The sequence below is a fragment of the Aquarana catesbeiana genome, linkage group LG01 (assembly GCF_042186555.1).
Source record: "Aquarana catesbeiana isolate 2022-GZ linkage group LG01, ASM4218655v1, whole genome shotgun sequence".
In the NCBI taxonomy this organism is placed as follows: domain Eukaryota; kingdom Metazoa; phylum Chordata; class Amphibia; order Anura; family Ranidae; genus Aquarana; species Aquarana catesbeiana.
The window spans coordinates 772,870,842-772,885,826 of NC_133324.1; the positions used below are offsets into that span (position 1 = coordinate 772,870,842).

Sequence of the window (14,985 nt, forward strand, 5' to 3'; positions counted from 1 at the left end):
AATCCAACAGCGTCTGCTGACAGTAAGGTAAAGCCGTGCATGTTTTAAGTAGACCCCCCCACCGGAAATGAGCCGAGCCCAGGTGGGCGCGGCGCAACTCGGTCCAACCGCTGGTTACTGCACATGTGCCAAGTGACGCCGATGATGCAGTGGCGCCCGACCAATGCAGCAGCAGCAGATGACACTGGCTGGCCAGTGCGCATGTGTCAGGCATCGCTGATGACACGGCAGCGCCCGACCAATGCGGAAATAGCAGAGGCGGGGATTTAATGGAGCTAGAGGGGGCCCCGTGTCCCCGTCAATCGCCGCACATCCGGTCAGAGAAAAGAACCAGATGTGCGGTGCTGTGCGGCCGAGTTTACTGCCCAAGAACCATTGAGCCATCCGGGCGACCAGGACCAGGGGAATACCATGGGACCATTAATAAGGATGGAGCAAACATTGTGTTACATATTTTACAATTTAAGATAAACAGTATAGTAAATAAAAATTAAGCATGCTTATAAAAGTTTATAATACTACATTGACATTGGTATCCACATAAATAGTTTGATAAGGTAAATAGCAAATTTATAAACCAGGAAAGCATGTTTGTAGAGTGAATGATCTTATTCATGGTTAATTTCTTATCCTTAAACTTTCCTCCTGCAAAATGAACTTATCCCACTCACCCCCTCTGGGGATTTTGGGGACGATGGCCAGAACAGTAAAAGAGACAGAGGAGGTATCAAAACAGTGGTAGAATTGAGGTGATGGGAACCCTGCCCCAAATTTTTTTTTTAAATGGCGTGGGGGTCCCCCCAAAATCCATACCAGACCCTTATCCGAGCATGCAACCTGGCAGGCAGCAGGAAAAGAGGGGAGGGATGAGAGAGTGTCCCCTGAACCATACCAGGCCACATGGCCTCAACATGGGGAGGGTGCTTTGGGGCCCCCACAAAACACCTTGTCCCCATGTTGATGGGGACAAGGGCCTCATGCCCACAACCCTTGCCCGGTGTTTGTGGGGATCTGCGGGCGGGGGGCTTATCGGAATCTGGAAGCCCCCTTTAACAAGGGGACCCCCAAATCTGGCCCCCCATGTGAATGGGTATCGGGTACATTGTACCCCTACACATTCACCAAAAAAAGCAGTAAAATGTGACAAAAGACAATAGCCGGTTTTTGACAATTCCTTTATTGTAAAATAGCTCTTCTTCCCCCGCTTCTTCCTCCAGTCTTCTCCATCTTCCTCCGGCTTCTTCTTCCCCCCGCTTCTTCCTGCATCTTCCTCTGCTTCTTCCTCCAGTCTTCTCCATCTTCGTCTGGCTCCGGTCTTCTCCTCTGCCGCTCCCGCCACGGAACTGCTATGAAAACTAAGCTCCTCCGATGCTGTGGCCAGCCAATCTGTCTGCTTCCATAGCACCCATTTCATATATAACTATGGGGCATGGCTGCCAGATGAAGTCATCAGAAGACCCGCCCCTTGTGGGGTGGGGTCTTGGAGTCATGTCATCCATCCCATCGCAGCATCTGTGGAGGTTTGTTTTTAATGTTCAGCAGGAGTGGCGGAGGAGAATGACTGGAGGATGGACCCAGGGCTGTGTTTTGGCCTAGGCCGACAAGGCCTAGGCCTAGGGCGGTACTTTGCGGGGGGGGCGCCAAAAAAAAGCTGCCCCCTGCATGAGAGAAAGTCCCCCCACCTTATTCCTGGCTCCTGCAGCTGCCCCCGCACACATGCAGCCCATGGCGGCCGCCTTGTTGTAGCGGCACTGCTGTGTATCGGCGTGCTTGGCAGAGGGTGGACGGGCATGTGTATGGGCATGCTTAGCAGAGCTCACGCCCCTCCACCCTCTGCCAAGCATGCCCATACACAGCAGCTACAACAAGGCGGCTGCCATGAGCTGCATGTGTGCGGGGGCGGCCGCGGGAGCTGGGAATCGGGAAGACGGGTGGGGGGACTTTATCTCATGCGGGGGGGAGGCGTGTGACTCACGCCCCCATAAGCGGCCACTGACTGGCGGAGGTGGAGCCTTATGCTCTGCCTACCCTCCTCCACACTGCTTGACTCTTCTCCTCGGCACTGGGGCGGGGTCTGGCAGTGACATCAGGAGGAGAGAGAAAGAGAGGCACAAGGGAACCCCCCAGGACAGCAGGTAAAGTTATTTAATGAATTATATCAGTGTTATGGGAACAGTGTTGGCATTTGATGGCACAGTGGCTACAATTGATGGGCACAGTGACAGCGTTTGAGGGCACAGTGGCTGCGTTTGATAGGGCACAGTGGCTGCGTTTGCGGGCACAGTGGCTGCAATTGATGGGCACAGTGGCTGTGTTTGATGGGCACAGTAGCTGCATTTGGCACAGTGGTTGCAATTGATGGGCACAGTGGCTGCGTTTGGTGGGCACAGTGGCTGCGTTTGGTGGGCACAGTGGCTGCATTTGATGGGCACAGTGGCTGCAATTGATGGGCACAGTGGCTGTGTTTGGTGGGCACAGTGGCTGCATTTGATGGGCACAGTAGCTGCATTTGATGGCACAGTGGCTGCAATTGATGGGCACAGTGGCTGCAATTGATGTGCACAGTGGCTGCGTTTGGTGGACACAGTGGCTGCGTTTGATGGGGCACAGTGTCTGCATTTGATGGGCACAGTGTCTGCATTTGGTGGGCACAGTGGCTGTAATTGATGGGCACAGTGGCTGCGTTTGGTGGGCACAGTGGCTGTGTTTGATGGCCCAGTGGCTACATTTGATGGGCACAGTGGCTGCAATTGATGGGCACAGTGGCTGCAATCGATGGGTACAGTGGCTGAGTTTGGTGGGCACAGTGGCTGCGTTTGGTGGGCATAGTAGCTGCGTTTGATGGCACAGTGGCTGCAATTGATGGGCACAGTGGCTGCGTTTGGTGGGCACAGTGGCTGCGTTTGGTGGGAACAGTGGCTGCATTTGATGGAACAGTGGCTGCGTTTGATGGGGCACAGTCAGGCTGCAATTAATGTCTTTTTTCTGAATTTTTTAGTTTGTTTGCACCCCCCCAAAAATTTGCACCAGCCACCACTAGCATGTGCAAAGTGCTCCATGCATGCTAAAATCAATGCAAACCCTTTAAACAGTCCACATTTAGTGAAAGTGCATTAATATGCGGATCATGATATTGCAATAAACTGCTCCATCAATGCTGAAATCAATGCAAACTCATTAAAGAGGAGTCCCACCCCCACCCCGTGAAAACATTAAAACTCAGCAGCTACAAATACTGTAGCTGCTGACTTTTACTATTAGGACACTTACCTGTCCAGGGATCCCGCGATGTCAACACCTCAGCCGATTTTCAGATTGGCTCTTGGGTTTTTCCACCATCATTCTTGGTAAGGGAAACCGGACAGTTCACTACTGCACGTGTGCGAAGCGCGTTGCACTTTCTGAATGTCCCAGTGGAGGAAGGAGGAGGGGGTCCGAAATTCAGAGGGGGCAGCGTACCCGTTCCCCCCTCCCCCCTGAAAGGTGCCAAATGAGCCTAAAGAGGAAGGGGTGTGGTTTATAGATGATAGGGTGGGTCTTAAACAGGAAGCAGTGTGGCCTCGGCAGCAAGGGGTGGGTCGTATTTAAATTAGGGGGGGTGCATGAGTTTAGTCAGGCCTAGGGCAGCACAAAACCTAAATACACCACTGGATGGACCGGGGAAAGAAGAAGCTGGAGGAAGATGCAGAAGACCAGAGGAAGAAGCGGAGGAAGATGGAGGAAGAAGCGGGGGAAGAAGAAGCCAGAGGAAGATGGATAAGACTGGAGGAAGAAGCGGGGAAAGAAGAAGAGCTATTTTATAATAAAGGAATTGACAAAAACTAGCTATTGTCTTTTGTCACATTTTACTGCTTTTTTTGGTGAATGTGTAGGGGTACAGGGGGAGCTGAAATCTGGGGGTCCACGATATTTAAAGGAATTTTTCATTTTTACTGTTTCACTTTAAGCATTATTAAAATCACTTCTCCCGAAAAAATGGCCGCTTTAAAAACATTTTTTCCAATTGATACATGTCTCCTGGGACAGGACCAAGGTCCCTATACACTTTTTATGGCAAATAACTTGCATATAAGCCTTCAGTGAGAACATTGGATTTTGCAGGTTCGAGCCCCATTGACTTTCACTATTCTTGCATATGTGATCTGACAGGCATTTTTGCCCACAATAGCGCTGCTTTCCATTTGCATTAGCGCTCAGTTTCTGAGAGTTGAAGTCTTACTTGGCCTTATTTGGGTGCTATTTTCTGGGACTGCGGGATCATTTTTCAGTGCTATAGTAAATGACCCCATAGAGAATTGTGAATATAACTTTACATACAGCACATGCAGCACTGCTTGTGCAAAAACAACCAATTGTATTTCCAGTTACAGGCTAACCTAGTGGGGTTAATTTACTAAAAAAGTAGATCATGTTCACTTTCAAAATTATTTTTCATTTATCTAAGTGAATGAGGGCAAACAAAGTAAAAAAAAAAAAACATAATTTTGCCAGCACATGATTAAAATAGTAAAGCCAGCATAACTTCACCTTATTCACTAAGCTAAGTGAATTTATGTGTGCATTCAAAAATCCTGTTTTTATAATTTTCTTGGCTAGGATTGGGTATTCTTTGCAAAGGAAGTTTTCACTAGATTCCACATCATTCACAAAGTTAAATAAAACTTAATTATGCAAACTGGAAATTTACTTTGAAAGTGAACATGTGCTAGTCGTTTAGTAAATCAGGGTCACCGAATGCTTAATAACTATTTAGAATAATAAAGAGACGCAATGGGGCATATTTACTAAAGGAAGAGAGCAGGGTTTTTTAACCTTTTTACCTTGGGGGAACCACTGACAGATAGTTTGAGATCTCGAGGAACCCCTAAAAAATGATCTACTGCTCATGGAACATTGACAATGCCTGTGTTTAAAACACTTGTGAAAGCATAAAAAACATGATATCCTTATGGTGATACCCTCTGGTACCAGATAGTAGATTATGCTAAAGAAAATACTATGTGCACAACTAGTCCATATGCCATAAAAGTGAAAAATAGCAGAAAAATAATAAAAACTAGGGATGAGCTTCGAGCTCGAGTCGAACTCATGTTCGACTCGAACATTGGCTGTTCGCAAGTTCGCCGAACAGCGAACAATTTGGGGTGTTCGCGGCAAATTCAAATGCCGCGGAACACCCTTTAAAAGTCTATGGGAGAAATCAAAAGTGCTAATTTTAAAGGCTTATATGCAAGTTATTGTCATAAAAAGTGTTTGGGGACCCGGGTCCTGCCCCAGGGGACATGGATCAATGTAAAAAAAGTTTTAAAAATGTTCGTTTTTTCAGGAGCAGTGATTTTAATAATGCTTAAAGTCAAACAATAAAAGTGTAATATCCCTTTAAATTTCGTAGCTGGGGGGGTGTCTATAGTATGCCTGTAAAGGGGTGCATTTTTCCCGTGTTTAGAACAGTCTGACAGCAAAATGACATTTCGAAGGAAAAAACCCATTTAAAACTACTCGCGGCTATTGCATTGCCGACAATACACATAGAAGTTCATTGATAAAAACGGCATGGGAATTCCCCACAGGGGAACCCTGAACCAAAATTAAAAAAAAAAATGACGTGGGAGTCCCCCTAAATTCCATACCAGGCCCTTCAGGTCTGATATGGATATTAAGGGGAACCCCGGCCAAAATTTTTAAAAAAATGACGTGGGGTTCCCCCTAAATTTCATACCAGACCCTTCAGGTCTGGTATGGGTTTTAAGGGGAACCCCGTGCCAAAAAAAAAAAAAACGGCGTGGGGTCCCCCCAAAAATCCATACCAGACCCTTATCCGAGCACGCAACCTGGCAGGCCGCAGGAAAAGAGGGGGGGACAAGAGTGCGCCCCCCCCCTGAACCGTACCAGGCTACATGCCCTCAACATTGGGAGGGTGCTTTGGGGTAGCCCCCCAAAACACCTTGTTCCCATGTTGATGAGGACAAGGGCCTCATCCCCACAACCCTGGCCGGTGGTTGTGGGGGTCTGCGGGCGGGGGGCTTATCGGAATCTGGAAGCCCCTTTAACAAGGGGACCCCCAGATCCCAGCCCCCCCTGTGTGAAATGGTAAGGGGGTACTTACCCCTACCATTTCACTAAAAAACTGTCAAAAATGTTAAAAATGACAAGAGACAGTTTTTGACAATTCCTTTATTTAAATGCTTCTTCTTTCTTCTATCTTCCTTCATCTTCTTCTTCTTCTGGTTCTTCTGGCTCTTCTGGTTCTTCCTCCGGCGTTCTTGTCCAGCATCTCCTCCGCTGAGTCTTCTATCTTCTTCTCCTCAGGCCGCTCCGCACCCATGGCATGGGGGGAGGCTCCCGATCTTCTCTTCATCTTCTTCTTCATCTTCTTCTCTTCTTCCTTCTTCTCTTCTTCATTTTCTTCTCCGGGCCGCTCCGCATCCATGCTGGCATGGAGGGAGGCTCCCGCTGTGTAACAGCATCTCCTCGTCTGATGGTTCTTAAATAACGGGGGGCGGGGCCACCCGGTGACCCCGCCCCCCCTCTGACGCATGGGACATGACGGGACTTCCCTGTGGCATTCCCCGTGATGTCACAGGGAAGTCCCGTCAAGTCACCGTGCGTCAGAGGGGGCGGGGTCACCGGGTGGCCCCGCCCCCCGTTACTTAAGAACCGTCAGACGAGGAGATGCCGTCACACAACGGGAACCTCTCTCCATGCCAGCATGGGTGCAGAGCGGCCCGGAGAAGAAAAAGAAGAAGAGAAGAAGAGAAGAAAAGAAGAAGAGAAGAGAAGAAGATGAAGAAGATGAAGAGAAGAGCGGGAGCCTCCCCCCATGCCATGGGTGCGGAGCGGCCCGAGGAGAAGAAGATAGAAGATGCCACGGAGGAGATGCTGGACGAGAACGCCGGAGGAAGAACCAGAAGAGCCAGAAGAACCAGAAGAAGAAGATGAAGGAAGATAGAAGACAGAAAAAAGAAGAAGCATTTAAATAACGGAATTGTCAAAAACTGTCTCTTGTCATTTTTAACATTTTTGACAGTTTTTTAGTGAAATGGTAGGGGTAAGTACCCCCTTACCATTTCACACAGGGGGGGGCGGGATCTGGGGGGTCCCCATGTTAAAGGGGGCTTCCAGATTCCGATAAGCCCCCCGCCCGCAGACCCCCACAACCACCGGCCAGGGTTGTGGGGATGAGGCCCTTGTCCTCATCAACATGGGGACAAGGTGTTTTGGGGGGGCTACCCCAAAGCACCCTCCCAATGTTGAGGGCATGTGGCCTGGTACGGTTCAGGAGGGGGGTCCCCCTCTTTTCCTGCGGCCTGCCAGGTTGCATGCTTGGATAAGGGTCTGGTATGGATTTTTGGGGGGGACCCCACGCCATTTTTTATTTTTTTTGGCGCGGGGTTCCCCCTTCAGGTCTGGTATGGAATTTAGGGGGAACCCCACGTCATTTTTTTTTAATTTTGGCTGGGGTTCCCCTTAATATCCATACCAGACCTGAAGGGCCTGGTATGGAATTTAGGGGGACTCCCACATCATTTTTTTTTTTTTTTAATTTTGGCTCGGGGTTCCCCTGTGGGGAATTCCCATGCTGTTTTTATCAATGAACTTCTATGTGTATTGTCGGCAATGCAATAGCCGCGAGTGGTTTTTTCCTTCGAAATGTCATTTTGCTGTCAGACTGTTCTAAACACGGGAAACATGCGCCCCTTTACAGGCATACTATAGACACCCCCCAGCTACGAAATTTAAAGGAATATTACACTTTTATTGTTTGACTTTAAGCATTATTAAAATCACTGCTCCTGAAAAAACGGCCGTTTTTAAAACTTTTTTTGCATTGATCCATGTCCCCTGGGGCAGGACCCGGGTCCCCAAACACTTTTTATGACAATAACTTGCATATAAGCCTTTAAAATTAGCACTTTTGATTATTCATGTTCGTGTCCCATAGACTTTAACGGTGTTCGCGTGTTCAAACAAACTTTTTTCCGCATGCAGGAAAGAGACATCTCCATAGTGTTTTACCGTTTAAAATTAAAGATTTATTTATAAAAGTGAAAACGTACTCACATTTAGCATAGTGATACAGAGCTTTGAAAAATGCAGAAAACTGGGAGCCGGCTTCCTGTATTTTTTCCTGTATTGGCTGACTGATTTTGATTGACTGCAGCGGGAGCCAATGGTGCCATGCTGCTGTCTCAGCCAATGAGGAGGGGAGTCCCAGGCAGCCGAGACACTCCTGCAACATCACTGGATCTAGAGGAACTTCAGGTAAGTTTTAGGGGGGGTGAGGGGGGCCACTGAACACCAGAAGGTTTTTTATCTTAATGAATAGAATGCATTAAGATTAAAAAAACCTTCTGCCTTTACAATCACTTTAAGGAATCTGGGTGCAGTGTATTAAACAAACCTAAAATACAATATGTGGCTTCACCAACTTTACTTGTATAGCATTGTACTTTAACCACCTCAATACAGGGCACTTTCACCCCCTTCCTGCCCAAGCCATTTTTCAGTTTTCAGCGCTGTCGCACTTTGAATGACGCGGTCATGTTACACTACACCCTAATGAAATTTTTATCATTTTTTTCCCCACAAATAGAGCTTTCTTTTGGTGGTATTTGATCACCTCTGTGGTTTTTATTTATTGCGCTATAAAAAAAAGAAGAGGGACAATTTTGAAAAAACACAATATTTTTTACTTTTTGCTATAATAAATATCTAATTTTTTTTTTAACAAATTTTTTCCTCAGTTTAGGCCGATATGTATTCTTCTACATATTTTTGGTAAAAAAAAATTGCGATAAGCGTATATTGAATGGTTTGCGCAAAAGTTATAGCATCTACAAAATAGGGGATAGATTTATAGCATTTTTATTTATTTATTTATTTTTTACTAGTAATGGCGGTGATCTGCGATTTTTATTGTGACTGCGATATTGCAGCGGACATATCGGACACTTCTGACACATTTTTGGTACCATTCACATTTATACAGCGATCCATGCTATAAAAATGCATTGATTACTGTGTAAATGTGACTGGCAGGGAAGGGGTTAACACTAGGGGGCGATTTAGGGGTTAATGTATGACCTAGGGAGGTGATTCTAACTGTGGGGGGAGGGGACTGACTGGGGGAGGTGACCGATTTGTGTCCCTATGTACAAGGGACACACCATCGGTCTCCTCTCCTCTCTGACAGGACGTGGATCTGTGTTTACATGCACAGATCCACAGTCCTGCTCTGTTACCCGGCAATCGCGGGTGCCCGGCGGACATCACAGCCGCCGGGCACACGCACCGGGTCCTGAGCAATGCAGCGCGCCCCCTAGTGGTTCGGGAGGGTGATCACGTCATGTGACGTCCGCCCAGAACAAGAGATGCCTCGCCCCGCCGTCATATGATGGTGGGCGGTGGCTTAGTGGTTAAGTTAAACAATTGTAATACTGAATAGTAAACCTAGATGATTCTTTGATGTATATATCATATGGCTTACTGTGTTGTTGTGTTAACTGCTTTGCAAACATAAAAAAATACTTTAACTGCAGGTCCCTGGGTTATTTATGAAATTCCATGTCAAACGTTGTAGATATGCATGCATTTCATTTGAATAGTTTTAACATACTAATGTAGAGGAGAACCACAGGCATTGCATGAGAATTGGATATATGGGATAATCTGGTTAGTGCTCTTATTTCCCAAAGGAAATTTATAATTTTTCATTTTCCCTTTCAGGCAAAGGTGAACATGGGAAGCCATATCCTGTCAGTGAACTGGACCAAGATGACACGGCTTATAGAGAAAATGGCTTTAATATATATGTTAGTAACAACATTGCCTTGGAGAGATCCTTGCCTGACATACGACATCCTAAGTAAGATGATAGTTTAATCACAATAACCATTATCTATCTATCTATCTATCTATCTATCTATCTATCTATCTATCTATCTATCTATCTATCTATCTATCTATAGTAAATCATATAAAACATATCTAAAAATATAATTAAAAACTATTATTATATTATTAAAAATTGTAGGTCCTTTGTATTGTTTCAATGTGTAAAATGCCTCTCTGGAATTGATTAAATAAGTTAGCACTTTCTTGCAATCCAACAAAACATGTAAATGAAATTGAAATTGTTCAAAGATCGATTTTTTTTACATACAAAAACATTCATAATAAATCAATAACCAAAATTAATAAATATTTTCCTAATATTGTAATTGTGCAAACTCTATTTACTAGATGATTCACAGCTAGGTTGGTGTATACTGTAGTATGACCATTAAAATTTAAGATTATATCATAGCCTTTTGTTTGACAAGATTGTGACTAAGTAGCTCATTGTCTTCCCCTTTATTAGCTACAGGCTAAATTTGGGCCAGATTTGGGCATATAAGTGAAGTAGAATTAGAAATAATAATGACAGATGTTAGCATGTTAGGGAAAGATTCATTGCTTTGTGTGTTTTGAAAACCATGAGCTCTGAAAGTCATAAAAGTTTGATTTTCCTTATAAAGTCAATTACCGGCCTCATATGTGTACATATGTTTATTTTTAATTTGTAGCTGTTGGCCATTGAATAACAGTCCCTATTTTTGACTGAACTAAGGAACCTTTACTTTCACTGTCAGTCAAATTTGAACTCAGTCTGCTAACACTGACTTCTCTACTACTAGTAAAAAAACATTTATAAAGAAAGAATGGTTACCGCACTGTTCTTTCTGGGTGGGAAGAAACTTGTAGCTTTGTGTATTACTTTTTTTTGTTATGGTTCTTCCTGTGCCAACAAAGCCTTCCATGGCACAGAACATATTAACATTGAAAAACATATACATCTGCAGTGTTTCAGACAAATGGAGTTGAAAAAATGGATTTCTAGTAAGAAAATAAAAGCATAATAAAAAAAAACAAAAAAAAAACAACTCGATAGCTTTTAGGGGTCAGGAAATAGGAGACCAATCATTGTATGATAACTTTTGTTTGTAAATGTTTGATTTAATGCTGATTAGAACATTGCATTCCACCATATGTATAAGGCCACACCTAAAAATCTAACACTTGTGTAGTGTTTTCAACAAACTCAAATGCATCCAGACAGAGCTACCTCTTGTAAAATAAAGAGAACATGAAAGAAAATGCTAGACAACAAATAATTGAACCATTTATTTCTTGCACTGTAATGCCCCGTACACACGGTCAGATTTTCCGATGGAAAATGTCCGATCGGAGCGTGTTGTCGGAAATTCCGACCGTGTGTGGGCTTCATCGGACATTTTCCATCGGATTTTCCGACACACAAAGTTGGAGAGCAGGAGATAAAATTTTCCGACAACGAAATCCGTTGTCGGAAATTCCGATCGTGTGTACACAAATCCAATGGACAAAGTGCCACGCATGCTCAGAATAAATAAAGAGATGAAAGCTATTGGCCACTGCCCTGTTTATAGTCCCGACGTACATGTTTTACGTCACCACGTTTAGAACGATCGGATTTTCCGCCAACTTTGTGTGACCGTGTGTATGCAAGACAAGTTTGAGCCAACATCCGTCGGAAAAAATCCTAGGATTTTGTTGTCAGAATGTCCGAACAAAGTCCGACCGTGTGTACGCCCTATAAGTGTACTTATCCTTTTAGCCTCCTTCTCAATACCTATTCATGGCATTGTTTCTCTTCACTGGGCTCTTGTTATGCTTCTTCTGTTGTAAGCAGAATCTGCACTATCTGCAGTACAGACTTGAGGCCTTCCTCCAAATCTAATCAAGTTATAGTTGAGGAGAAAGAGAAAATGCACAGAAACTCCCAGCACTTGCAATGTGATGGTAAGCTTTTCTTAGAAGAGGTATGCAGGGAGGAGAGAAGCACTCCAAATCAAGCAGCTATTATTGGTGGGCATTACCCATGGTAAATTAAGGAGTGTGAAACATTATAGTAGTCAATAAACTCATCCCACTAGAAACAGAAGAATTTTTTTTTAATTTTACTTAAAAATTCAAAGTGAAAAGTAAGAAAAAAATTGTGATTAATACATTTTTAAAAAAATGCAAAACAGATAAAGAGAGAGTTTTATGTTAATTAACAATATAGGGCATTTTTCAAATGAAGAAAACTGAACTGAGAAACATGCACTGTTGGTGGTGGCCTTTAAGGAGCAGATCTGAGCACAACTTCCGCAGAGATAAAATGATTGTAAATGTATATCTTATTTATAAATACTGTATCCTTTTAAATACTATACCTGTCAACTAGATATGTGTGAATGATAGTGGGTGGAGATCGCCACATGTGTGCACTGCATGGAACTGCTGAAACTTAATTATATCATTCAGCATTTGATGAAGCAAAGGGTACTGTAGACACCTTTGGGCTCACCCTCTTCATAACTTTGAACGGCTTTCAAGATTTCTGAAGTGACACGGTTTTAGCTCAAGAAAACCCATGCAAGCAAAGAAGAACATACAAACTCCATCATGTTTTGTTAAAAAAATGTAAAAGCAGTAAAAAAAATAAAAATAAAAACAATAAAAAATTATTGCATTATTAAGTGGATCTATCAAGCTGTGAGACATACTATATAGTAAATCTAAATGGGCTATTTTGGCACTTGAGTACTATTATTATTTTAATTGCTATTGCTATTACTTTGTTTGCAGTTATTCTTTGTCATACGGTTGCCACTAGATGTATGACAAGCTGGCATCACCTAAATATCACACTGCAGCACAGGAAAGGTCAGCCTTCAAATTGTCATTAGGAATGAAAACTATTTACTCAAGAAAATGTGAAGAAAAACGTAAAGCTATTGTTTCCTTTCTCACTGTGTCATAAACCTTTATTAGCGGCAGATAAGATTTTAGGCCTTCTGCTTTTATATCTGTGCTGCTTCCAACCTGAGCTGCCTAGAGTACAAAAAAAGATACAGTCAATCACAATGTAGTGGGCCATCAGTAAACGCTGTTCACAAAGCCTTCTATTGGCAGTATTTATGAATTCAGATAACTAGTCAAGACACTGAAATGTACAGATCCTATTGTGAAGAAGAGCTGTCAGTGTCAAAGGAGCTGGATCACACAACCTCACTATTCAGTATAACTGGTATATATTAATTGATGCTAGAAACTACTACATCTACTTTGCTGGGAAGGAAGACAGCTTAAATACCATATGTATTTGAACATAAAAAGTGCCGACCATCAGGGTCTGTAAAAAGATTCTTATTTATTAGCTTTAGTTCGTAGATAAATGTGCATTTGTTCACCTCAGTGTGAACACCAAGCCATAAATTGCACTCATCTGTATTCACCACCTATATTTTTCTGCCATGTGTAATTTGTGTACCAATAAAAGTGTAACTAAAGGCAAAATTTTTTTTTTTTCAGTATTGGATAGCATCATGGGGGAATTAGAACATCTGTGAGTTTTTATTGCTGTCTATGCCTCCATTAGGATGATTCATCTCCTCTTTTTTCCTGTTTACTGTTATTATCGAAATTTTGGGTTGTCATTGGAACAGTAGTAGAGGGGAAATCTTCCAATGGGGACATTAGTTCTGGTGACCCAGGTGCCACCCTGGGATTCCCTCCTTTTGAAGGGATTTCATCTGACTATCTGTTTTGTCTATGGGACAGGAAGTGAAAGTGTTACTAAACCCAGTACCCTGCATTCACTATATTTGGTCTCCCACATGGAAATGCAATTATTTTAGTAAAAATAAAGCAGTTAGAGCAGTCTTGTGACTTCTATCAATGTCCAGTAGAGAAATGGTTACATTTTATAAGAGGAGTTTTCATTCTCCCCTGATTGTCCTATGAGTCTGCAGGACCCCTGACTCTCTGTATTGACAGTGCTGGTTGGGCATGTCATGATCACATGCATTCTCCCAAGAAAAAAAAAAACTCTTTAGCAATACACACCAAACTGAGCATGTGCAGCTTGCCCCTAAGGCTCTGTTCTATAAGCAGATAGATTGGGGGCTGTGAAAGAAGGGGAGGATCAGAGAAGACAGGATCAAACAGCCTTTTTACACAATGCAGAGGATTAACCCCTTAGGTTCCACAGTGAGTATAACAAGCATGCTTTACTGCATATACAGACTGATTTTACTGTTTTGGGTTTAGTAACACTTGAAGGAATGGGTTACAGATGAAAAAAAACAACAACTGACAGGGGTTATAATCCTCCCTAGATGTATCCAAAATAAAAAAAAAAGTTGTGTCTTTAGTTAAACTTTAGGCCATGGAAACATAATTCCTAGAAACATTTTGCTTTGCAGAAAACATTCACACATAACTCGTAATTGTTTTCTTTAAAAAACAGGCATAGCCTGGGTGGAAATAACTGTCCCTTGCCAGCAGAAGGACCCTTACTCTATAGTAATCTAGAGAGTTATTCAGTAATCTTTTTTCAGAAGCCAAATAGGAGTCTAATAGGGCATACACACGGTCGGACTTTGTTCGGACATTCCGACAACAAAATCCTAGGATTTTTTCCGACGGATGTTGGCTCAAACTTGTTTTGCCTACACACAAAGTTGTCGGAATTTCCGATCGCCAACCACGCGGTCACGTACACCACGTACGACGAGACTAGAAAAGGCCGGTTCAGAACCAAGCGCGGCACCCTTTGGGCTCCTTTTGCTAATCTCGTGTTAGTAAAAGTTTGGTGAGAGACGATTCGCGCTTTTTCAGACTCGTGGCTTTCAGAACGTTTTCTGCCGTTCAGTTTGTGCTTGTGGGTTTGTATCTGCTCTTCAGTGCGTGCAGTCAGTTCGTATTAGAGTTTTCTGTGTGATCTTGCCTGCTCGTTGCTGTTTTTCAGGTCGCTCTTCACAGGCCTTGCTGTTCGTCAGTGCGTTCTGTTACTTCGTTCTGAGCAGCCGACCGTTTTCTAGCCATGTTTCGTACGCGTACTCCTCGTAGAGTTCATGCTGTGCGGGGGCTTGGTGTTGGGGTCCTGACCTTGACACAAGTCCAGTCCATGAACAGGGT

At 43.7% G+C, this 14,985-nt stretch overlaps 1 protein-coding gene across 1 annotated transcript in view; it reads left to right on the forward strand.

The window, feature by feature from the left end:
• The window catches only part of GALNTL6 (polypeptide N-acetylgalactosaminyltransferase like 6), a 2,428,129-nt gene that overhangs the window by 819,679 nt on the left and 1,593,465 nt on the right, over positions 1–14,985 (forward strand). Inside the window, exon 3 of the mRNA XM_073606417.1 lies at positions 9,727–9,865. Coding sequence (XP_073462518.1) covers positions 9,727–9,865 — 139 coding nt within the window. The remainder of the gene's footprint in view (positions 1–9,726; positions 9,866–14,985) is intronic.